A 26,908-nucleotide genomic window follows, 5' to 3' on the forward strand; every position below is an offset into this window, starting at 1 on the left:
AATCGGCTTAAGGAGAAATTTCAGAAACATTTTGTTTGATTAATAAGCTTTTATAATCTCAACATTATAACTGTGGTTGTACAATTACCTGTTCAGTATATGATAAACATGGTTTCCCGCTATGAGCCAAAAGCTCAATTGTATTTTTTTAGTTGGTTAGTATTCTAGTGGACAAGACTGGTGAATTTCATCTAGGGCCCCAAAGTTGTTATGTTACATAAGTCTTCGCGTGTGCAATAATAACAAAAATGCAGCTGTGGCAGACTCCGATTTGGACTGAGATTGCAGTGGTAGCAGAAGGGGTTAGCTCTCTACTGTGTTGCAGTCCAGACCCACATTGCCCACTCCACTGCCATTAAAAACTATCACTATGATTCTTGTGCATAGACACACTTAACGTAACCTGGTTTGGTCCTTAGAATAAGAGGCACCCTCAGTGTAAAACAATTCCTAAGAAGGAAGCCCAACTTTCCCACAGATTTCTGAACCAAAAAACCTATGGACTAGCAAGGACCTTGCATCTAACCTTCTAACCCCATTGTAAAAAGATGTAGCAGTCAGTAACATGTTTTACAGGTGTGAACTCTGCCAAAATAGAAAATGGGTTTTAGCCAGGACCTAAAGAGCTTTTTAAAAGCACACAACACAGCTCACGTATCACCCGTGGGATTCTAGATTCTCTTCCCCTTCACAACACCACAAACTGCTATTGAAACTCCTAACAGATTTAAACAGATTGCAATTCTCCATGCATGCAAACACCACTCAAGGCCTCAGGTGTGTGGAATAAGTTTCCTGGTTCTTTGGATCCTGCCCATTTACTGTGGCATTGGAGTAAAACAGTAAATGAAAATATGGCCAACTATGCCATATTTCAAACGGAATTATGCTCTGCCCAGATATCACACTGACAGTTCAGCTACAACGCTCAAATTTTAAACAGAAGATTAAAAAATCCTAGGAATCCAAAGAGTTACACTATGTACGTCCTGTGGGATTTGAGTCGCCCCTTATTTGAAGACACTCACAGCATTGCGCTGGGAATTCAGATTTGCCAATCAGCATGCGGTGGTGTGTTGTTGTTTTTACACATCCCCTACTTAAAGCAACCAAGAAAGGCTCTGCTTCACCAGCTTAGCATTCAATGAGAGGTTCCAATGGTTTTAGCAAGAACACAGAATCTCTAGGTCACCCCTCTTGTTTGCTTCTGGTCAGATGGAAAGGGGGCATGGAAAGCAGTGCTGCATTTTGAATGCCAGCTCATCCCTACCATGAGGGACTGCAATACTTCAGACATCTTGAACCTTCAGCAAAATGAATGGTCAGGAGGGTTCAGATTATGGCCAGGCGTCCCAAAACCAAGTGTGTGCCTCTAAAATAGCTCTATACCTGCCTCCATTTTTGGTCAACCTTTAGCACCACACTGGATACTGATCTGGAGGGTTCTCTGCCATCTCTTCCCAGATGCCACTCCTGAAGGCCAGAAGAATGCTGGCGTTGTGTATGGTTGCACATATATGGTCCTTTGGAAGCCTAGCCAAGAGTGAGTGGTTCAAGTCTTACAACGTCAGTCAAAAGATGCTAGGATGTTGCAACTCACCATTAGAGAAAGCTAAATGGATGTTCTTGCGCATCCGTCACCAATACTTTTGGCCCTGCTGGTGCGTCATGAATACACTGTAAATAGCTTTCCATTTGAAAATTTTCACTTTTTAATGAGCATCTCAGTCTTCTGAATTAGCACTCACACACTTGCATATGTTTTACAGGTGCTCTTGCTAACGCTCCAAACAATTTAACCATTTCAACAAGGAAGAAAACGAAATAAGGTCTAGCAAAATAGACGTAAGTAAAGCAATTTACAATATGTTCACAGTAATCTGCATTGTATCTCCCCCCCCCCGAAACCTATCCACTTCTTGCAGCTCCCCCCAGTTACTTCATTAGATAGGACAGTGTGAACAAGACACAAGTTTATACTTCATGATTTGAACACTCCTTGTCATCTATTTATCTATAAACCTATGAAAAATATCCCCATAGGGCATTTCCCTGTGCAATTTTCAGTAACAAAGGGTTAGGAAACCTATAATAATTAAGTAAATCGATTAAGCACCATAAGTGAAACTACACATTTGGAAATTGAATAAACTTGGTCAGAGCAAGCAAAAATAATCAGGAAATTAAACTTTTGCTATCAAAAAGGCAATTTTATTCCCTGAAACAAACATCTGATCCTAGATATGGTGCTCATTAGGCACATGAAAGCACTCTTTTTTTTCCTATCAAAAACAAAACTGAGTACCCTGGCGTAACCAGATTGATGCCAATTAGGATACCTTGTACATGGTTAAGAAACAAAAATCTTAATGTTGTGCTCAGTCTTAATGTTTACTATAGGTACAGACTTTAGTAGAGAGTAATTGTTCAGGCCTATCACGCTGCAATTTTTTTTTTAAAAAACCTCTTGTGGATTAATTTTTTAAAAGGACTATCTGAATTGCATTCATGAGTTCTGGTAAGACAAATATCAAACTGACAATCGTCATGATGAGATATTATGCATTGGGTCTGTTTTGAAGGTGCTTTAGGGCATGAATGCAGTAGCTATGATTTGACCATACACTGCTTTGAGTTGACATGCTGGGTTAAGATTAAATAGCAAAAATTTAGTGGTCAGATTAGAACAGGATGTTTAACAGATGTATTCAGACTTCACATTTGTTACCAATTGCTAGCAGACATTAACATAAACGTTATTTTGGGGGGGGGTGTCACAATTTCAGATATTTTTGTTTAAAGTTTTTTCAGATGTATATATAGAATAAGAACTGGTGCCTAAAAATGTAGGTATTTATAGACAGAATTAATTTTAACAATTCTAAGGTAGGTTTCATTCTAATGCTTTCTGATACTGTTTAGAAAAGCATGACATTTTATTTTTGTGGACTAAATGATTACACTCATAGCTAGCAGTCAAAATTTAAAACAGACTGTTTCAGAATTGAAATGGCCAAAATGCCAAATTACACTTCTGGAGAAACAGAATTAACAGGACCATTTGTCTACTTGGGAAATTTTGCCCTGTAAAAGAATCAGCAGGGCAAAATTATGAAAGCACTACACTTTGTTTAACAAAGATAAAGTGTGTTTTTCTGTATTTAAAAATAAATGTTTGCTTTTTGGAGTCAGTAAGTATTGTTCAGAACATTAAGTTACAAATGCTATTGAGACTACACTTTGTGAACTAATGCTTTCAAGTAATACCAGATAGGGGGAACTAGGAATCCAAAATTATTTTCGGGTTTTGTTTTTTTAAAAAAATTGCAGCATGGTATAAATTTCATTGCCTGTTTGTTTAAAATTTCAATAGAAAAGCTGTTTTATAGAAATATAAACCCATTTTTCATCTGCTTCTCTGGAGTGCTGCTTTGTCAAGAACGTCTCCTATGACAGAAACATTTAGTATCCGCCTTGGCTATTCTTGCACTATAGCAGGGGAAGCCATCCAAACAGGTTATCAGTTAGATTGACATTAGTATACTTTGGGCTGGTTGTGTGTGAGAAACGTTTTGGAGTACTCTGTGGGAAGTGTGCTATGAGTAAATTGTATGATCACATTTAACTGAAGAAAATTAAAGATGTAAGGAGTAAACAGCTTTCAAATTGGGTCCACGCTATATCTGGATACTGGGATAGCCATGAGACTCATAAACGATCGCTTTTTTTTGTAATTTCACTTTGGATAGTAACCAGGCTTATAAAAGGTTCCTGTTTCCAAAGATGTTATTGGGGTCCACAAATTGTTTGACAGATTTCAGCATCCCATAGCCAACATCTGAGATGCTCTCTTTCAGCCACTGCTTCCGTAACTTGCCCACTGGAAAGAAAAAGGGAAGGGGGGAAAAAAAGTCTTTAATATTCACCATAATAGCAGGAGCCAATCAATCTTGTGACCATGAATGAACAAACACTGGGTGATAAATGCTTTTATTCAAAAATGAGAAATGTTTTGCTTTATTTGATTTATTGAGCCCACCAGACTATCAAGCTCATTAAGCTCGATGTACTCCCAGAGGAAGCCTGTGTTCCACACTGCCTACTCTCTTTACAAAGTATGAAATTTAGATAAAGTTTAGGCCAAGATGGTGCGTCACATTAAAAATTAAATTAAAGCTGCATATATTTTGAACGCTGTGAGCAGGATATATTGAGATACGGCAAAGGAAACACCAATCCTAAGGCTTACTCTTTTTTATGTATACAAAAATATGTAGCCTTTCATACAAAGAGGCTTTTTAAATGTTGAGCACTTAAACATGCACAAAGTGGATGCAGCTGCAGGAAGTTACTAAAAAATAATAATCAAAAAAATATGGCTAACAAGCCAGGAAGCACGTTTCTCACAAAAGTGGGTGGTTGAACTATAGCCATTTACCTGGAAGGATGTCCCCACTGAGCTCAATGGAACTTACGCCTGAGTAAACATATATACGATTGTGCTGTTAACTATGTGTACAACGAAGATCGCCATGACAGTTGCCAGGACTTTTGTGCGACTTAGTACTCATATTGCCTAGGATATCATAACTCAGTTTTCTGACTTCAATGATAATCTATTTTATTAATTAAAATTATACCCCACCCTTTCTCCCCAAAGAGCCCAAGGGCGACCAATAGCAAGTGATGGAACAATAAAAACAATTCAAATACAGTTGTGGATCTACAACATTCGAACATAAAAGTACAGATTTTTATTATTATTAACCATCAGTTGTGTCTTTTAATGGCTGTTAATTACTTAAGTATTTTAATTATTGACTGAATAAGTCAAGGCACACACCCGTTTGTATTTGCTAGCTTCAACCAGGGCTCCTTTGGGAGGAAGGCTGCGATATAAATGTAACAAACAAACAAAGGGCATGATCCATTTGTATAAGGCAATATGCCACAGCCCCTGCCTCTTCCACGTATTTGCAACTAAATTCAACCCATCTTGCATGGCCCATACTACCTAAAGTGTCGTTCAAATAATTAATGATGGGGATTACCAAAGGAGAGCAGAGCATTTTTGTTTCTTCTCTCTGAGGAATACAAACCGTGTTGCAGAGCTGACTGAACAGCGTAGGCTAGGAGAAAAAAAAAGCCTGATCTGTTTTCTAAGTATTTGGCAAAAGCACAAGCCAATTATTGGCATCAAATTGATATGGCAACCTCAAACGTATAAGCAGCGTGGTTTGGAGAGAGTATGGAAAATGCATGTTTCGTGAGAAAAAGATGGGCCTTTTCCTGTGACCGTATTCCTATTCTCGATTTGGCAAGGCTGACATTCCAAGGACGGCAGAGATCTCTCATGTCCCACCACCCACATTCCAGTTACAGCTAAAGAGACAATGAATAGTCTATGCTATTATCCGCTATTATCCGTAATATTGTTTCGGCGAACGTATCCTGTGGTTATGGATGTAATTGTCTCAAGAAGACCGAAAACAACTGGTCCAACAAGATGGAGCACATTAAAGCCACAGCAGGATGTCCGACAGCTAGCATGCCTGTCTTTCCCCCACCTCCAGGAATAATGCAATTCCACGAGGGACTGAACTGATCTCTCAGCCGCTGCACCAAACAGCCATTGCATATTTAATGAAGTCGCTCACCAAGTGCTTGAAAACAGAAGGTGCTCGGAGTGCATCATTAGTTCTGTCAGAGTGATAATTTACACATCTATCTTGTCACATTTTCTATGCTTTATACTTTTGCAATAATAAATCTAACATACATTTGATTAGCGAACCAGAAAGCCGGGGGGGGGGGGAGGAGAGAAGCCGTACAGCGGACACTGGTGGTCCTTTATGAACGCATTTGATGATAAAAAAATTAACCCCTTTGTTCCATAAAGTTACAAGCTGCATGTCCTTAGTGCTTACCGCAACGATGGCTAACCAAGGTTTCATTAAAAAAAAAAGGAGCAACACCATTTTGTCTTCCTTGAGGAACAAAGAAAGAATATTTGAATCAGACGGCTGGCCGGTGTTTCCGGCCTGCAGGGAGACTTTCTCATTCCTACCTGAACATGCCAAAGATTCTTGCATGCACAGTAAGTGCTCTACCACTGAGCTAGAGATATACAAACTTCCTGTCCACCTGGCTGCATAAATCCATGACTTCTCAGTGAATACGTTCTACTAGCAAACTCCCTTGGACCATTCTGGGATAGCTGATATGTGATGGCTATTTCACAGATCCAAAGTATCTGTTCATGCAGCAGTCACTGGGTGGTTGACATACGCAAGTGTCAACCAGCATGAAGGATTCATGCTGTGTGCCTTTAATCTAGATGTGCTTCTGTCTTGTAGGCTTTTTGCCTGCAAGTCAACCTGTAGCATAGTAATTGAGTATTTTTTGCAATAATTAGTGTAGAGCCTATCGTGACTGACAGGCTGCATTTAGGCTTATTTGCAGTCCTGACCAGTTATCCATTGCAATACTTGCTTTCACCTGCCTCTTAATATCATTAGCTGGTCTGCTCTGATGTCATAGTTAGGTGACTTGAGACTCTAAACTGCAATTGTTGGTTTGAAAATGCACAACCACCATTTGTTCAATTAACCCATAAATATCACCTAAATGGGGGGCAATGGCTTTTAACCACAACCTTGTGTGCACAAATCAGCTGAGCAATCTGTTCAGTGGAAACAGGTACAAAATGATGAAGCCTAAGACATTTTAATCCAGGCATGTCCAAAGTCCTCTTTGGGGGCCTAAGTCGGCCTGCCAGTCTGTTTAATCCAGCCCCTGTGGCAGTTTATTTCCTGGGGTAAAATCCTAAAAAAACCAAAACAACTTCAATTCTTAAAAAAGATCAACATGGCCCATGTTGGCCAGCCCTCATGGCCCATCACTTTATCAAATCTGGCCCTCTTTCGAAAAAAGTTTGGACACCATTGTTAATCACTAACAGTATTTAAGAACCTAGAACTTTTGGTAGATTTTTGAGAGCCTCTTCACCACACATGGTGTTTTCCTTCTGGGCACTTATACTCGTAATACTCCAGGATCATCAATGAAAATGTGTTATAACATTCTGCTATGCTTAGCATAATCTGAGGGGTGCAATTCAACATCAAACTCTTCCAGTCTGTGCAAGCACTGCAGCTTGACAGATGTTACAACACACACACACTGTTCTAGGCATTGTCCCAATCCCTTCCCCAAGCCAATTTTGGGAAGGGGCAGGGAGGAGAGGACTATTGCAGAAGTAGAAGTCCTTGCTCCTGGCTTCCACTGATGGGATGCTTAGGTGAATCCCCAGGACATATCTGTAGACTGGCAACACTGAGCAGCTTGTGGCTAGAAATAAGACTTGCTAATGCAAGTCTCAGACATGGAAAGGTCCGCAATCCGAAGAAAAAGTCCAGACTGGCTCTACATGGGAGGGTGGAAAGTACACCCTAGTTGCCCCAATCAATGAAAATATTCTCCCACTGGATGGAGAGGAGAACATATCAGCGCCTGGACCATTGGATGGAAAAAGGTAAGGAGAATTTCGCTGAACATTTTGCTTCAAGCCCTTAGTTGACACTGCATATTCATTATGCCATGTTCTCTCTATTATTAGCTCTTGTTGAAGGCTGGCATTCAATGAGTTTTAGATTAAATGAGCTACCTATATACTTAACCTTTTTATTGCTCTTCATTGGTTTATTTGTGAAGTTTTTTTTTAAGCAACTTCTCTTAAGTGTCTCATGTTTTGTTTCCACAGCAGGTGGCTGCTCCTCAGGAACGTGTCCCTTAGGGTGAACAGTTGCTGCATGCGGAAATGGTAACTATTTAAGTTTCTAGAATAAACTCTGCTGTATAAACTATTCAGTCCCTTCCTTAAAACAACAAACACCATGAAGATTGAATTAAACAGGCTTTATATTCCTTATAGCCCCAAGTCTCAGACTACATCTGTTTTGTTTGATACACAAAACCGGAGTTAAAATAGCTCCATTTATCACAACATGATTGTAGGCAGACTAACCAGGCTGTCTGTTTCCAGATAGTGAAAGCAACTGTTATTAATCACAATTATAGGGCAAACACTGAAGAGGAATTGCATCAATATTCTTCCTCACAGAGGAACTAAAAAGCAATGCTGGGAATGTCATGGGAAGGCCTGAAGGTCAGTAAATAATAATAATTTTTTAAAAAGGATACAACCAGTTTAATCCTGAACAGTAAACTCCAGGAACATTAAGATACACAGGAGGAATTCAACACACAATATTAGACCAGATCACCACAGAAACGCCATTGGCAAAGCGGGGAAATGGGAGTTTCAAGCTTGTTTCGTCATGTGCTCTACGCCATAGAAGACAATTGCCACCATTGATTTATTAATTGCCTTCTAAACAACCATCTCAAGGCAATTTACAAGATGGAGGGGGAAAGCACCCAATGTGCCGGGATTGTAGCCATTGACTTCATAATTCCTTGTACAGTGGTATCTCGGTTTTCGAATGTAATCCCTCCTGGAAGACCATTCGACTTCTGAAACATTTGAAAACCGAGGCGCAAAGGGCAGTCTGCCAAGTCAACAGAGAAAAGTGTGAAAAACAACAGATACGCAGCAGAAGCATTTACTTCCAGGTTTTCGGCGCCACGTTCGGCAACAGAGATATCCGAAAATCGAGGTACCACTGTACACCATTCTAGTAAATTCTCCCACGTTCAGTTTTTGCAACGGTATTGCATGCCATATTTCTATCTCTAGGACCAGGACAGGCAACCGTAAGACATGTTGCATATAAAAAGGTAAAGGGACCCCTGACCATTAGGTCCAGTCGTGACCGACTCTGGGGTTACGGCGCTCATCTCGCTTTATTGGCCGAGGGAGCCGGCGTGCAGCTTCCGGGTCATGTGGCCAGCATGACTAAGCCGCTTCTGGCGAAACCAGACCAGCGCACGGAAACGCCGTTTACCTATTTATCTACTTGCACTTTGACGTAATATTTTGCATATACTTATATATTTATCCTGATTCATAGAATCATAGGATTGTAGAGTTGGAAGGGACCACATGGATCATCTAGTCCAACCCCCCCAATGCAGGAATCTTTCACCCAACATGGGGCTTGGACCCATGACCCTGAGATTAAAAGTCTCACGCTCTACCAGCTGAGCTATACTGTTCTCCAACATGTGTACAGAAATTCTCTAGGCTCAGCCTGTTGGGTCTCATCATGTTTCTGGTGTGTGGTGCTCTCTGCTGTAGTGGTCAGGCTGTACCCTTGAAGGGCCAGAGGACCCAATAAGACAGCAGGGGCAAGACACCCACGTGGCCTAACCCCAAACTGAATACTGCAGCCTTGGAACAGTCAGTGACAGCTTAGGCAGCTCCGGGTATACTACTATCTTCCTTCCCACTACCATACGGATAGCACAGGGTTGATAGAGAACTGTCAGGCCACTGGTTTTAGCATACTGCAGTTATAATGATGGCATATAGGAAAGGAGGGAGACTAGTGCCAACTAGCTACAGATGCTACCATATCAACTTGTGCTCAGAAACCATTAGGGAGTCCGTGCAGATCCAGAAGCACTGGCTTAATGTGCTCGTGAGCCACCTTCCTGACGCAGAAAGGTTTTCATCGGCAGCCCCTTGGCTGGGGCGCAGGAGAATATTTCTTCTGACAACCACTTAAAATAGGCGTTATCTAGGGTTGGAAGTATCGGTCTATTTCTAATCACTTAGTTTCACACGTGTGTTCAGTCATATATCTGCTCCATCCCGTTTTCTACTACTTAACTGCGTCGCAACATTTGGAGAAGTGTGCAATCTGAAGAATAGCTATGTGTTATGGATCTGGGTATTAGCACATGAAATGAAAATCAGATCAGTTCGCTTTAAAACATGGACTGAACCAAGCTCAGCATCATCGCAGAAGATAACCACGTCAAATCCTTGAAAGTCGTGTTCATAATAGGTCTCCCAAAGCTCTCCTGCATAACACGAGTAGCACCACAATGCTAGGTTTAACCGCACAATGCTAGGTTAACCACAATGCTAGGTTTAACAAAAACAGGTATCAAACACTGCTTATGTAAGCAACTGGAAACATTACCTCCATGATGATGTGACAGGCTTCCTCCGTTAGCAAGGATTTCATCTCTAGCTGACATCTAAAGAATGCAAATAACTTAATTAGTCACTAAGCTCAAAGTTGATGTAGCAATCTGGACAATTACACACCTTTCATTCGTTTTAAATACTGGCAAACAAACAAACACAATGCAATCGAGATTATTTACACATTCTGCCAAGTTTAGAATCGGCTTGCATATTGCAAAATAGGAGGGTGTATCCCACCCTCCTATTGGGGGATAGGTTTCCACCACACGTTACTGGAAGTCCACATAAATGAAGGAGGTGCAACTCCTTTCAAAGGCTGGCAAAGATAAGGAAGCATCTCAGCTTGGAATATTGAGATATACAGGGTTGGAGCCATCTACAAAAAGGGCTCCTTCTGTCCGTGGAATTGAGGAAGGGGGTGGGGTGGGGGATAACAATTCCACACTTATCCTTGCCGACCTTGTTCTGTAGGTTTCGCCAGCCCTCTGGAGCAGCTTCTCGGGGGTGGGGGGAGCAATTGGCAGAAATTGTTCCCCACTTTTTCCTGGTGGGAGGATCTCATGAGCGGAACCTCTGACCACAAGGCGTCTGCCTCTAACTTGCAGTTTTACTTGTTATAGTGAATGAGTTACTACAGCCAAGTATTACATAACATGAAAGCGACAAAGAGTTACAATTACCTCTATTTCTTCATAAACGTGAACAGGGTCGCTTAATCCTCTGTAGTTAAAGCCCAAATAGAAATAGACACAGGCGCCAGCATCGTAGGTCTGCGTCACCCTGTGAGTTGTTTTTTTAATATATAAAAATGGTATTTGTTAGATCAAGTACCACACTGTTCTATACATAATAACGTAAGCCGACCCTGCTGGATTGGGCCCATTGAGTTCAGCATCCTGTTCTCACTGTGGTTGACAAGATGCGGGGGGGGGGGGGCAGTCAGCAAGGTGGACATCAGCACAAGGCCACCCGTCCATCTGCAATTCCCGGCAAGTGGTATTCAGTGGCCCATCGCCTCCTACTATGGAGGCACAGCATAGCCATTGGGGCTAGCAGCTGCTGATAACCTTTGCTGAATGCTCTTTCCAAGATATCTGATTGGGTGCCCATCACCTGTAGGCGCAAGCTCCATGATTTAACTATGCACTTGCTTTTATCTTCCAACATTCAGCTTCACAACATGCCCAAGAGTTCTAGTGTAATGAGGGAGAAAAACCTTTCTAGATCTGCTTTCTCCGTGCCACGTATCATGTTATGAACTCCAATCCCCAGGACCGTTTTGCCCTTGCTGAACCTTTTCCAACTCTACAATATACTTTTTGAGGTGCAATGACCAGAAAGGCACAAAAGCTGCCTCTTAAAAAACGGAACCCACAATTTCATTTTAACTCATTAAAATACTTGAGGTGCAATTACAGGGGGGTGGGGGGGTATACCACAAGAAGAAGAAGGTGAAGAAGAGGAGGAGGAGGAAGGACTATACTTGAAGTTTAACTGTACACTCCTGAAGACCACTATGGACCACAGCTGTCAACTTTTCCCTTTTCTTGCGAGGAATCCTATTCAGAATAAGGGAATTTCCCTTTAAAAAAGGGAAACGCTGACAGCTATGCTATGGACAATGGGAAATAAATACAAGATAGCTTTGCTATGTAAAAATGGCTATCAGTACTCACTAATAGGGCCAAAAGGGGGAAAGTAGCAACGCAATGAGAAGTACAATTCTGATTTTTTTGACCTAGGTACACTTCTGCTTCACCAATGCCATAATGTACACACTGTTACACTTTGGTATTTGCATATGTACAGAAAAAAAATGATAAGCCACCAATCCTGGCATTGGGTAGTGGGAGAGGGTGGATCTACCAGACAGTATGGTCGTGGTGCACCAAAACCAAGATCTGGCCCTTTCCCCCCAACCACCTCAAATCAAAAGAATATCAAGACTGCTACTGCCCTAAATTTAGACTGATTTCATTCAATTTCACAGGCAGCTGAAATTTAATGTGTCTTACCGACAGGAAACGAAAGGTGGGAACTGAACGCCTCTTTCTTTACATTCTCTTACTATTCTTTCCTTCACATTTCGGCAAAGGTCTAGAACCCTGAAACAAAATATCACAGAAGTTGAAAGAAATGTCCACTTATTTTGTGCACATATTTATTAGAGATTTGTGTGAGATTTATATTGCATTTCAGTAGGGGTTTTTTTTAACAATTTATGTTAAATTGAAGCACATTTTGTTTCGTTAAAAGAAATGATTCTAAGTTTAAGTCTGTTGTGCAATTTTATTTGTAAGTTTATAAGTGTTAGGGAGCCAAGGTTAAATTCAGCTTGTTTGCTTTAAAACACAGGTTGCCAGAAAAGAATAAAGTTTAATAGGATTCCAAATGCAATGTTTAGACATACTAACGTTTGCAATGCAAAACGAAAATGGCTGAGTTTACAGAGGAAAAGAAATGTAAAAAGTCACATAGCTCTCCAGGACTAATGGGCTGCTCCTGGTGGAGGAAGAGTTTTAAATACAGCGCTGGTGTGTGTGTGTGTGTGTGTGTGTACACGCACGTGCTGTATTTCCTTGTTTCTCGAAAACATGTCCTTCTTTGTTACAGCTGTGGCATCTATTGCAATATTTTGCCCAACAGCTCACCACTTAGGAATCCTCTTCTAGTTAGGTGTATCTACTGCATAATCTGACAAAGCAGATACTGTATATTTCTGCCAAGCTCCTCCTAACGTTAATCCTGCAACAGATAACATGGCCCACACTTACTTTGTAAATGCTCCTATATAAGATGTTGATATAGGGACACGGGTGGCGCTGTGGGTTAAACCACAGAGCCTAGGACTTGCTGATCAGAAGGTCAGTGGTTCAAATCCCCGTGACGGGTGAGCTCCCGTTGCTCGGTCCCTGCTCCTGCCAACCTAGCAGTTCAAAAGCACGTCAAAGTGCAAGTAGATAAATAGGTACTGCTCCGGCGGGAAGGTAAACGGCGTTTCCATGTGCTGCTCTGGTTCGCCAGAAGCGGTTAAGACATGCTGGCCACATGACCCGGAAGCTGTACACCGGCTCCCTCGGCCAATAAAGCGAGATGAGCGCTGCAACCCCAGAGTCGGTCACGACTGGACCTAATGGTCAGGGGTCCCTTTACCTTTAAGATGTCGATGGGCATGGCTTGCAAACTGTTTGCATGGGATGAAAGTATTTCACGTGGACTAAATCTACATTTGTTGTTTCAAAACTGCCATGATCCTGAAGGAAGTCAAAGTTATGTAATGTACAGTATAGATATAGAGAAGCTTCTCAGAAATGGATGGCCTAATCCAGAAAATTGTGTTTATGCATGTTGTAGGACATGAAAATTGTATTTGGAAAATGATAACAGTTAAGAACAATTATGCATGTGGAACATGATGAAGCTCTAAATACTATCTGAGCCCAACGGCCTCCTAGAATTGTAGAACAATAGGACTAGATTTGGATAGTCTACGGAAAACAGTTATGTATACAGGAAGCCATTCACTTGCTTATCAGCTGAGAGAAATCAGCTGTTTTCTCAATATATTCTTGGATAAAAATCAGTGGCTTGTTTAATTCAACAAGAACCCTCATTAGAAATTCTACTGCTAAAGTTGGTCACACATGGCCTGAAAAATGTATAATCTCACCTTACTAATTTTGGAAAACCTTAGTGACCCTTTTCATATGGTGCACAGCTTTTACAACTTCAGACAATGCAAAAACAGAAAATGCAGAGATTTTACCTGTCCCAGGGAACAGACGTTTCAAACGATTCTCCTATTATATAATGATCCATGCCCAGGTCCTATAGAGGAGATCATTTGCAGATTAGAACTCCTAAAGTTATGTATCTATAGGCCTCGAACCTGCTATTTTGTATAATTACAGAACCCAAAACATTCAAGTGTATTAATATTCTGAGAATATTAATTTGTCAAAGAGACCTAGCATACTCCCAGGACCTACTGCATAAATCTGTTTATTCTACCAACTACTTCAAATTGCTATAGTCTTTTCAGCCTTTAGACATCAGGAACACAGCTGACATGTTATCAGGTCAAGTCGTGTGTTTTTTTAATCAGGAAGAGATTTGCCACTGAGTATTTAGTAGGCAGTACCACAGTCCCCAAAGCAGACTAAGTGATGCACTGGGCTTTGAGAAAGAGGCGTAAGGCTCTGCCAGGATCCTAGAGCCCCCCCCCCCCATCTCCTTCCCCAAACTGGAAAAGCACTAATTGGGCTTTGGGAAGCAGGAGGGACGACTCTAGGACCCTGTCTTCCCCTCACCTCTCCTCGATAACAGCACAATGGTGGGGTCAGATCTGCTGCCGGAAGCAAATGGCCTCACCTCACCTCACCTCATTGCTGGCCTGTTCCTAAACAGTGGCTATTGACCTTCATATATCTACCTAATGAGATGATCAGGGCCAGGTAGCTGAGAGATCTTTGTCCAAGCTGCTTTGGGGTGGGGTGGGGGGGAGAGAATGTGGATAGACCTGGATTCAAACTTCCTCCCCATCTAATCCTTCCCAAACAACTAAAGCTGACCGATTCATTTGTCATGGGGTCGGTGTGCATCCTATAGGCAAAACTCTAACTGCACAAATTTTTAGGAAGTGTAACCAGAAAGCAGAGTAGCCCAATATGCATGTTGTTGTTTTGTATGTGAAAAAACACTGAACCATTAAAATATGCAACACCTCCCCCCACCTTGTTTCATATACACAACAGCACAGTACATAATGGGAAACTGAGTTTTTTAAAAAATAAAGTAAGAGACCTACCCGAAGGTAAGCAATGACAAATGTTAGCATGTATCCTCTCTGTCCATTGTCTTCTCCAGCCGCCAGACCACTATAATTTAAGGACAGTAAAATATCAAATTACATCAGTTAATCCTATGGCATGAAATGGTTTACAGCAAGGTTGTTTCCAATCAAGAATTTAGGCAGGTAAATTAAGTTCGTTTAAAATGCCCCGTTTTAATTGATTTTTATGGAAGCTGCTCTGGGAGCCATTTTGGCTGAAGATTGGGGTACAAATGCTCTAAATAAATACTATTAAGTTTAAATGTGTGTGTATTTGAGAAGCTGACCCAAAAAAATAACAGAGTGGCAGGACAGCCTAAACTCATTTTCTCTGAAGAAAAAATAAAATACAAGGCATGTAGGAACAAAATATCAAAGTGACAGGCAATCATATCTCATTTACTTTTACTATTTTAAAATTCAAGTAGCAACAGTCACCTCTACCCTTCTGATTCTTGCTAGTTTGGTAGGTTGAAAAGAACAGGCACATCTAATTTAGATTTTGTCCAGCTTCCCTTCATAATCCTCATTTAGTTTTAAAAATAGACCTCAGGCCTCCTGGAGATCCCAAAGAGACAAGAGGGAGAGATTTTTGCTACCTGGCAGTATGAAATAAGACTACCTCTTTCTTTCTTTCTTTCTTTCTTTAGCAATCACTCATAGCCAAGTAAGATTGTCTTTCCATACACACGGTTTTAACAATGAGTCCGTAAGTGACTGTGGAGACCAATTCTGGATCCACATGTCCTTCCACAGTGGGGACATTGGTTTCCAGGCGGAAGTTGATTGCGGTGTGGATTTGCCAAGCATGCCTTCCTTTTAGCACTTTTCTCCCTTGCGTCCTGAGTTTGAGTGTCTTCAAAGCCCAAGACACCTTTGGTAAAGGCTGTTCTCCAATTGGAGCGCTTGCAGGCAAGTATTTCCCAATTATTGGTGTTTATACTACATTTTTTTAGATTTGCCTTGAGACAGTGGTTTAAACCTCTTTTGTTGACCACCAGCATTACGCTTTCCATTTTTAAGTTCGGAATAGAGTAGTTGCTTTGGAAGATGATTATCAGGTATCTGCACAACATGACCAGTCCAATGAAGTTGATGTTGAAGAATCATTGCTTCAACACTGGTGATCTTTGCTTCTTCCAGTACACTGGTATTAGTTCGCCTGTCTTCCCGTTGATGGAATCTTTTGAGGTGTTGGAGATGGAGGTTATAAGTGGTCCATGTTTCACAAGCATACAGTAAGGTTGGTAGTACAATAGCTTTGTAAACAAACATTTTGGTTACCCTGCAAATGTCCCGGTCCTCAAACACTCTGCACTTCAGTCGGGAGAAAGCCGCACTCACAGAGCTCAGGCGATGCTGGATTTCAGCATCAATGTTGGCCCTTGTGGAAAGATAACTGCCCAGGTAGGAGAAGTGATCGACATTTTCCAACATTACATCACTGAGTTGGATTTGTGGTGCTGCAGAGGGGTTATTTTGTACTTGTTGGTGCAGCACATTGGTTTTTTTGGATCCTGAGTGATAGGCCAAGATTTTCGTAAGCTTCTGCAAAAATATTTAGGATGGTTTGGAGGTCATCCTCTGAGCGTGTGAACACCATGTTGTCAACAGCATACTGAAGCTCTATGACGGATGTTACGGTAACCTTACTCTTTTGCTTTCAGCCTGCTCAGATATAGCAGCGTGTGATAGAAATTGTGAGAGAAATGTCTGCTATTTTCAGCAGCATTTTCTTTTATTTAAGAGCTTTTCTCAAATACCAAATGGTAATGAATGAAAAACGGCATGCAGCTTCAACTCAGAGACCTCAGGGGCCAAGGAGAACACTTCTATGCAAACAGCATGTAAGCATGGTCTTTGTTACATGCCTGTTTCCCTCAAGTGAGCCCCCCCCCCCCAGTGAAAACCGAAATGGCAACTTAGCCTGGCTGTGCTGCTGGCTATATAGGCACTTCACCTGTAAGCTGACTTTTGCGTTTTCAGTTTCACTGGCACATTTGAGGCAGAGAAAACTCTGAAACCCAACCAGGCATGTGCAGCCCGGCAGTGTTCTAGCTAGCCATGGGCAACAGCTGACAGCTGGGGCAACATGGTGGGGTATTCTTGGATAAGCTGACAACACTTTATCCCCTTGTTCTTCTGGCAGAAGAGCAAAGGGGCAGCAAGTACAAGGAAAACACCCTCTAGGTGGAACAAGCTGAGTTTTGGGGTTAGTAGCCAAAACAGCTAACAGTGGCTGTCTGTTCCAGTTCTCATCTTCTAGCTTCAAGGCTAGCAAACAGAAGAAAAGAATGATAGGGCAGAGATGTTTGACCAAGAATGCAGGACAGCTCCTACTTTTTAAGCTGCCAGGCTATCCTGTAATTGCTTAATGTTCACAAAGTATCTATACAGTGGTGCCTCGCAAGACGAAATTAATCCGTTCCGCGAGTCTCTTCGTCTTGCGGCTTTTTCGTCTTGCGAAGCACGGCTATTAGCGGCTTAGCGCCTATTAACGGCTTAGCGGCTATTAGCGGCTTTAAGAAAAAGGAAACAAACTCGCAAGAACTCGCATAGGGAAATTCGTCTTGCGGAATGACTCAAAAAACGGAAAACTCTTTCGTCTTGCACGTTTTTCGTCTTGCGAGGTACCACTGTATTTCAGAAGGTGTTTTACTTCTGTCCCCTATCAGCCTGCCCCTTAAATCTCAATTCACTGCTTCTTGAAAGGACATTTTGGTGAGACTGGGAGGTTGAGCGTTGTAACCTGTCATTCAGATATTAGGTTAGTGAACCTGTAACGCAGAACATTTGCAAAGTGTCTGTTTTTCCCCATTAAACACAGTGATCTGAGTAATAATTTGCTTAAATGGGAAATAAAGTTGTGGCCCAGACAAATATCTTCACCGTGGTTTCATTGATTAGTCCTGTAATCAATCAAACCAGATGGACACAAACCACCCTATCATTACTCAGCTTGTTATTAAAGTGAAATGTTTTCTGTTCCTTTGTAACAGCACAGAGCAATCAGTGACAGGAGGTGGAATACATATAATTAATCAAGTTCTGTTGATTAAATACAATTTCCTTTTTAAAACAGGCTGGCCTGAGTCACAGCTTTAGTCAATAATGCACAGTATTAAAGTATAATGCTCAAAACAATGCTCTCCTTCAGTGCGTTAAGATTTGTTTGTTTAGTGTCACAAAAGTCCCTTTCGTGTGCTACAAAGAAAAGGAAATAGCCCTGACCTCAACTGGACTATGGCAAAATGTATTCAATTTCGTATCACAGTTAAGTCCCAACAAACATTTGTGCTCAAGCAAATTCAAATGACTCTCTTGTGTTTTCAGGTACATTTTTATGCACTAACCTCTTAGTTAATGTCTACAATTTCATTCTCACTTTCCAAAATGGTTTTGTATTATAGAAAAATGCATGATACCTCATGATTTCCATAAATTTTCATAAAAGGCCTCTGGTTTTCAGCTCTACAAAGATTTTGGACTTTTCAAAACATTGCTTAACTGTTAAGATATGAAGGTTTCATACCCAAATTTTGCAGCAATATCGTAAACTTGCTTTTCATGCTGAAGAACCTTCTCTCTGTCTCCCTCAAAAAGCAAGGTGGTGACACATAGCACATTGGGATCAAATCCTTTGAACTGTGGAAAGACAGGCATCTCCATTACATGAAGGTAGTACAGCAAGATACCATTATTCATGTTGATCCACCATTTTAAGTCATTTACAATATATTCATGTTCCTAACTTATTTTGAACACAATACAACTCTTCTAAAGCTGATTCACAAGCATTTTAGCATAAACAAGAGGCATATTTCAAGGTAACATGGCACATATTTGAAAGTGCGATACTTAAGAGAAACGCTTAAGAGGAGGCCGTCAAGAGAACCAATCTGAAAATTACTTTTACAAATGCAAGCAGGGGGGAAAAGAGCAACCAAAGTGTTGTAAAGCATCCATTATTTTCTATTCTGTAACCAATTACAACTACTGCCATGTGGATGTTTCTGATAATAAGTGAATCTTTATTCTCTGAACATGAAATGTCATTTTGAAACTTTCCAAGTTCAACAAACTTCTGCTGCTAAAATAATGGAGGATACAGAATTAATATGTTGGCATCAAGATTAGCAGGAACAGCCTATTGGCGTGTATGGTTTCGCTATTTTCCTCCCCCAACCCTAATGGTAGAGGCCAACAAGTCAATGAAGAGATGTCTTGCACGCGCAAAAATATTTCTCATTCAGATAAATGCAGGAACTCTGACACCAGAAGTTCCCACCTCTCTTCCCCACCTGTGTTGTGCTACTAGGTAAAGGTAAAGCGACCCCTGACCATTAGGTCCAGTCGTGACCAACTCTGGGGTTGCGGCGCTCATCTGGCTTTATTGGCTGAGGGAGCCGGCGTACAGCTTCCGGGTCATGTGGCCAGCATGACTAAGCCGCTTCTGGCGAACCAGAGCAGTGCACGGAAACGCCGTTTACCTTCCCGCCGGAGCAGTACCTATTTATCTACTTGCACTTTGATGTGCTCTCGAACTGCTAGGTTGGCAGGAGCAGGGACCAAGCAACGGGAGCTCACCCCGTCACGGGGATTTGAACTGCCGACCTTCTGATCGGCAAGTCCTAGGCTCTGTGGTTTAACCCACAGCGCCACCCGTGTCCCGTTGTGCTACTACTCTCAACTAAAACAGCCGGCAGATACTGTTCTGCCATTTGCACCCTTAGACTCTGCACTAGTGTAGACATTCAGCAAAATTTTTTTTTTTTTAAATCCAGGTTAAGATTTGGTGTGGGGGAAGAAGAGAAGACCTAACATGCAATTTTATACAGTGTGCTTTTGCAAGCACGTGTGTCCAAAGCTTTTAGAATCTGAATTAATTAGAGGCCGAGGATAAAAATCAAATACCTTTGTGATGTAGAATTTTTTCAACCCGTCCAGAAGCGATGTAAAAATTGAAGAAACCTGTGGTTTAAGAGCATGTCCTTGGCAAGAGTTAGGAAAAAGGAAAAAAAATGTAAGACAACTATATTAATGGAGTTCAGAATTTTATTTGGAAATGCGACTGAAAAGCTGGAGCTTAAAGTTTTTTATTAGTAAGTGCTCCATTTCTTACCACTAACACTGTTGCAAGGGATTTATGGGAACCCTGCATATTTAGGCATAAATGCCTTGAAATCTGAAAACTCAGTGCAATCTGTCAAGTCTAATTCTTTGCCTGCTTACAGAAGTGCATCAAAATAGGAGTCTGTGATTCTCTTTCCTACAGAATGACTACCTCTGCACCACAGAGAACAGACGTATTTGCTACTCCCCAGGCCCCTGTCCATAAAGTCAGGTAGATTCCCTAATTTTGTTTGTTTAGAAGCCACTTGTATATTCATGCATTCAAAAGTTAATTTGGCTGTTTATTTTACAGATTACAAACACACACACCGATGGGAGAAACCTAGCTCTGAAGTTCTGTTTGTGGATCAGCTTTTCATCTAGTGGAGACATTCACGTAAGAGATTTTTCACAACTACTTCTGTAACAATCTTACACTTTCTCAATGCTATCTATAGTAGAAGTGCTAGGAGATGTTTACCTAGTCTCAGATTATTTTCGCCTACATTATCTAGCTTTTGCTGACAAGTCAGAATGGGGTGGGAGATGCTATTTCACGCCCCCAATGCAACAAAGAACCCTTGTTCACTAAGGCTGCTCCCACAACTCTAGAACAATTCAATGTTCTTCATTAACTGCAGCCCCAAGTCAACTTCCTCAGCCAAGCTCTGTCTGCCCCAAAATGTTCTAATTTTCTTAAAGAGAATGAACTAACAAAGTAGTGGTAGAAGGAAAGAAATGGAAGAATCACAAGACGGTTCTTTTTATTATTTCAACAAGCTTTTGGGGGAGACTGCTAGTACAATGACTGCTGCTGCACTTTATGGGGGTCTATTTTTTGTCTTGCTTTTAAGCTTTCTCTCTTTAGGGACACCATCCAATCAAGAAGCTGAAAAATAATGTGAGTTTTAATTGATTAAACCTACGAAAGTATGCATACTAATAAACAGAATTGAAAAACTAAGTATGCTCTGTTTTCAGATGATGCATGTGTGGAGAAACCTTTCTTCTTGTGCGAGAGAAGGTAGGAATGCCTCTAAGATAAATGAGACTATGTATGTTTTAAATCACTTAAAAATGTGTTGTCTAATTAAGGTGCCCCTGATCAGTTGATCAAGAGGTTTTTAATTAAAGGGGGGAGGAATCAATAAATTAAGACACTACAACCTTAATTTTGAAGAATGGTTTGACTGCATTTGGATTTTATGTGAGTCACTGAGAGCCCAGTGCAGTCAGCAGAAAGATAGAAAATAATCAAAGTATCCATACTGCATAATCAACTCCATCTGACGTCAGTGATGAATGGCACAAAGGAATGAACTGAAAACATTGGGATTGGTAACCAACTGCAGATCGTGCCCTCGTCCCTTTAAATTCTGATTTCAAATGTTGGGTTAGAATTAACCAAGTCTAGATTCAAAGAGGTCAAGCTCTTTGACATTTTTCTTTGACAGCTGACAAGCCAACTTATTTGCAAAAGTTGTTTGCTAGGCAGCAGGGGATCCTCAAGAACCACAAGTCCAAAACTGCCTTAGCCATGCAGAACTAGCTGAGCAGTTCTCTAGATATTGGTCACTACAATGAACCATGGTTACTGGCACCAAAGCTGGGAGAGGCAAAAATTGGAGAATGACAAGGGAGTATGGGAAAGAGGGGGCACATTTTTAATTTTCAATCCCCTGTCACCAAGGTCACAGAATACCCGCTATCAGACCACAAGGTTCGGCGCAAGTTTACAAAAGCAAATCATGAGCAAAATTAGTAAAAACTTACCAAATTGAAATTGATTATTGTCCATAAGGCGAATGGATGCAGGAGCACATCGCTATAAAGAGACAAGTTGCATGTGAATAAAGAACACCGATAGAAAGTAAAGCAATTGTGTAATTTTTTTTAAAGAAAAATCTGGCATGGGATGAAATACATTCAAATACTGAACCTCTATAAAGGAGTTACATCATGCTGTAAAAAAACACATTCGGTAATCTTAACACAGAGGCCCAGACTGATTAAGATTAATGTGGTTTGCGTGGGGCCACCAGGTGGCGCGTTGGAAGATGGCTGACAATAACATCTCTCTGACCCACACGAGGTAATTAAGGGGCTGCTATGGGAAGTATGCAGTCTTCCTACCCCCCCCCAGGAGGTGGGGGGGCGCTGCCTTGCCAGCGGTGTTCACAATGCACCCCCTGATCCGAGAGATGGGGGTGCCGAACACTTAGCACGAGCCCTCGGTGAAGTCAGATCTTCCTGACGCCAATTCCAATTAGCGCGTGCTGGTTAGCTTCAGCTCGGAATTATAATTGGAAACATACAATTGGAACGAAGCTGAAGCACATATATCAAGTAATGTTCGAGAGATAAGACTGCTGAGTAATGGATCTCTGTGATCGGGAGTGATGGATGGATAAGTAAATCTTCTGATGAATCACCACTAGGAGACTGTATGTTTGGAATAAAGGGGTGGTGGAGGAAAAAACTTTTTCCCCCCTCTTTGCACGATGTGAGATTAATAACCCTTCACCCCAGATAGAAATAAGATTGTTGCGTTTTTATTAATCACAAGCAGAAATTTAAGAACTGTGTGGGATGGATTACAACAGGAGAGAGGATTGGTGAACGGTGAGAACGAGGAAAATTTTTATGACGCAGTTAAAAAATGGCGTCTCGCCAAGACAGGCTTGCCGGAGAAAGAAGGACAGGGGGAGGAGAATCAGGATCGTTCGAAAGAGAAGGAATGTTGGAACGCAAGTTTGACCTGACAGAGCCTCCTGACTCATTTGATTTATTTGGCAAGCCTGAGAAAAGTAAAGGACAGACCGAAGATTAATTCTTTTTATGGAAGCGTTGAACAGAGGCTGTCCCTGGGCGATATGATCTTTGAAGAGTACAAAACCCACACAGAGGATGCCTGCTAATCTGCCTGTGAAAATTATCAGAGATCGCAAAGAAAGGAATATACGATAACAAGAAGAGAAAGAAAGTAATAAAGGACTATCTGGATTGAACTGGATAGAACTGTCTAATTAAAGCAGTAATATAACTGATGTTTGGACTCGTGCGGAGCTTGATGTATGGGCACCCCCAACAAAATTTAAAATTTGGCTGTATAATTTGGAACTAATGTGATTTGGATAATGTGATGTGATTGGCCTGTTAATAAAAATTATTTTTTTTAAAAAAAAAAAGATTAATGTGGTTTGCAAAATTTTCATTGTATTACATTAGGTCAACATCTGGCCTTTGATAGGATATCCCTGATTGTAGTCTGTCCAGCCTCAAATACATACATTTAAGATATAGAACCAGCTCTCTATGGATCAATGCTATGTAAGGTTTTAGAAACTACTTGGAACAATGGGGGAAATATTCAAGTTTAGTGGGGGGAGAGTTGGCGCACCTTCTAGGACCTACTAATAATGCCCTGTCATTGTTTAAAAGAGTGTGTTCCCCATGTCAATAATAAAATAGAAGAAATTGTAAGCAAATGGTTATATATATATATATATATATATATATATATATATATGTTGGGTTGTTGACAATGTTAGTCATACTAAGAGGATACCCACTGAAATTAATGGAAACGACTACACTCTGAGTAGAACTTAGCTGGATACAACCATTAACTGAGAAAGACGGAACAGAACTTATATGCAGTGCAAAAGATAATTGTGTGCAGACAGATGCACACACATTTTGTGTATACCCAAGAAACTAGGTATTCTAACAAAGGGGGCGGGGGAAAACAAACAAAGACTGACCTATGTAAAAGGTACAGAATAAGGGAATTACTTATTTATTGGACTGACTGGGGAATATAATAAAGAAGAGGGAGAAGGATGTAAAGGGCAACATTTTTACAATGAGTCATTTGTTAAATAAGGACACTGAATACTTTAACTGGCCCAGATCTCACCCTGAACTCAGTATGCTAGCAATACATTTTCCCAAGCCCTTTTATGCTAATTTGTAAATGTTTTCAAGTTTGAAGCAATAGCTGCTGCCTAATTACAGCGGGGGGGGGGGGATACTAAATCCAGGAAAGCAAACCAGAGAAATATAAAATCTTAACATTCAATTTAGCAATCTCCCAGAAGCTTAGTGGGAGATTTCCCCTTTAAGCATATTGCCCAGCCTCAAGAAAAAGACAGCAGAGCAGAGCATTAGCATGCCATCTAGTGAAAGCATTTTGATACTACTCTTTTTTATATAAATAAATAAAAAGTGCAATAAAACACAACTTGAAGATAAGGTTACTTTACCTGCTTTGCTACTTCTCTTAAACAGGCCACCCCTTTCTCAAAGTTTGGAAATACTATAGACCCATACTTTTGGTATTCAGGGATTGGTCGAATTTTTATTGTAACTTCTGTTACCACTCCAAGGGTTCCTTTATAAAAAGAGGGAAATGGTCATTTTGCTATCGTCGAAAGATTTACAAAAATCATTTTGTGATTTAATAGGCAAAATTAAGAATCCCATCTTTGTTTATTTTGAAAACCATGCCCAATTCTTTAACAAATATTTCCTATTCCAGAACCTCCAAACGACAGTGTTCAGTTAGCGCAGTAATGTTCAGTTAATGCAGTATTCATCAAACTGTGAGGATTAGCTTTCTAATTGTAGAAATAAAATTCGTAAGATTAAATATTGATGTAATTTCAAAGTTCCATCATAAGGTGAAGAAAGCTTTGCTCTTTCAACGTAGTGTAGTTAAAACTATGATACAAGCAGTGCTTTTTTCTGGGGGGACGCATACCCCTAAACATTTTGTGAATCTATATTTGGCCTCATTGAGGGGCAGTATTTCAATATGAGTAGGAAAATGAGAGTACCCCCTAAACTTTTTTTTTAGAAAAAAAAGCACTGGAAATAAGCACCAAGGGCTAGTTATAACTAGTGTGCTAGGTGTTTTTCTTCCAAAAAGACCAATATAGAAAGAAATTTTTGCACTGTTTAGTATCAAGCAGAACATCAAAAGAGGCTTTCTCATATTTTGACAGCACCTGCCAATCATTTAAACAGAACAGAAAAAAGTACTGGGAAACAAAGCAGCGTGTGCCCAGCCAACCAGTGGAAGCGTGCTGAAACAGAAAGAAACTGCAAGCAAACCAGCAGCTCTATAACTATGGCTGCCTTGTATGTTTGGTAGTCAAAATAGTCTGGGTTCTAATCTATAACTAAGTCAATCCATGGTTTGGCACCATGCCCGAGCTACTGCATGTAGTAAATAAAATGGGTCAATGCACTACAACACAGAGTGCCTCAGAATTTCTTCATAGAAATGTATTGTGCATCATTGTGTATCAGCATCAATTGAAGCCCAGTGCAATGGCTTCTGGGGAGGTCAGGAGAAGGGGCTGGGAGAGAGGGAATTGTTCTTTCCAGCAAGCTGATACGCTTGCTCAGACGGGATAGGCTTGCACAGATTTTGTAAAATGACAATGTAGACTAAAAAAAGGGCAATTTCACATTATCTGTCACGTGTCCATCACTTTTCCCTTATTCCAAATGAGAACTCTGAAAAGGGTTATAATAAATTAGTTTAACACTTCAGCAAACACAGCGCACCAGAGTTATACTGTCCCTACTTAATCCCGACAGAGAATTTTCATCTCTGTACTCTTGTAATCCAACATTTAGCTGGATGTCCACTGCAAATGAAGCACCTCTAGGAAACTAGGTACTCTGTACTGTAATGCCCTATTGAATAACAGGGACGTGATGGCGCTGTGGTCTAAGCCACTGTGCCTCTTGGGTTTGCTGATCGGAAGGTTGGCAGTTCGAAACCCTGCGATGGGATGAGCCCCCGTTGCTCTGTCCCAGCTCCTGCCAACATAGCAGTTCAAAAGCAAACCAGCACAAGGAGATAAATAGGTACTGCTGTGGCGGGAAGGTAAATGGTGTTTCCATGTGCTCTAGCTTTAGTCATGGAGTCCCGTTGTGCCAAAAGTGGTTGAGTCATGCTGGCCACATGACCCAGAAAAGCTGTCTGTGGACAAATGCTAGCTCCATTGGCCTGAAAGCAGAGATCACCACCGGACACCACGGTCGAATTTGGCTGGAATTAACCATCCAGGGGTGTTTCACCTTTTACCTATTGCATACACAGGGCTACCTTGTTACAAAATGCTGTAATGTTCCATTTGTTTTAGTTTTTGCACCTTACATAGAACACAGAGTTTCTATGATCAGAAAATCCAAGCTATAATGACTTTTAAGAGGAGTGGCTAAAGCAAAAAGCACCCTAGATATGCTTACTCAGAGTTCCACTGTGCTTAGTGGGGCTTACTCAATACAGTAGTACCTCGGGTTAAGTACTTAATTCGTTCCGGAGGCCCATTCTTAACCTGAAACTGTTCTTAACCTGAAGCACCACTTTAGCTAATGGGGCCTCCCAATGCCACCGTGTGATTTCTGTTCTCATCCTGAGGTAAAGTTCTTAACCTGAGGTACTGTTTCTGGGTTACCGGAGTCTGTAACCTGAAACGTATGTAACCTGAAGTGTATGTAACCTGAGGTACCACTGTAGTGTGTTTAGAAATACAGTCTAAGATGCAGGAGAGTTAGCGTTAAGCAAGAGGCATTACTAATCTGGCACTGCTCCAGGAAAAAGGCACCAGCCTCTTCCTTAGCAGTACAAATTATTACATCACACCAAAATAGGTCTACAGCTATATGTACTGTGTTGAAATTGCACTGCATCTAACGGCATCAACCGTAGAAATCTTACTCTTTATGGCAAAAGGAATAAGCCCTTTCAAATCCAATGTCTTCCAGTTGTTTTGGACTCCTTCCATTAGCTGCAGCCTGCATGGCCAATGGTCAGGGATGAGAGGAGTTGT

The 26,908-nt window shown here is 41.0% G+C and overlaps 1 protein-coding gene across 2 annotated transcripts in view; it reads right to left on the reverse strand.

Moving 5' to 3' along the window:
* Window positions 1-1,688: 1,688 nt before the first annotated feature.
* The window catches only part of AGPS (alkylglycerone phosphate synthase), an 80,434-nt gene continuing 55,214 nt past the window's right edge, over window positions 1,689-26,908 (reverse strand). For both annotated transcript variants that reach the window (XM_081171690.1, XM_081171689.1), the window contains exons 11-20: window positions 24,326-24,453; window positions 21,834-21,885; window positions 19,863-19,939; window positions 18,481-18,593; window positions 14,925-14,994; window positions 13,884-13,945; window positions 12,133-12,222; window positions 10,798-10,897; window positions 10,110-10,167; window positions 1,689-3,880 (exon numbers count right to left, since the gene is read on the reverse strand). In XM_081171690.1, coding sequence (XP_081027816.1) covers window positions 3,759-3,880; window positions 10,110-10,167; window positions 10,798-10,897; window positions 12,133-12,222; window positions 13,884-13,945; window positions 14,925-14,994; window positions 18,481-18,593; window positions 19,863-19,939; window positions 21,834-21,885; window positions 24,326-24,453 — 872 coding nt within the window. In that variant the 3' untranslated portion in view covers window positions 1,689-3,758. The remainder of the gene's footprint in view (window positions 3,881-10,109; window positions 10,168-10,797; window positions 10,898-12,132; window positions 12,223-13,883; window positions 13,946-14,924; window positions 14,995-18,480; window positions 18,594-19,862; window positions 19,940-21,833; window positions 21,886-24,325; window positions 24,454-26,908) is intronic.

The sequence above is a fragment of the Podarcis bocagei genome (assembly GCF_964188305.1).
Source record: "Podarcis bocagei genome assembly, chromosome: 1".
Taxonomy (NCBI): Eukaryota; Metazoa; Chordata; class Lepidosauria; order Squamata; family Lacertidae; genus Podarcis; species Podarcis bocagei.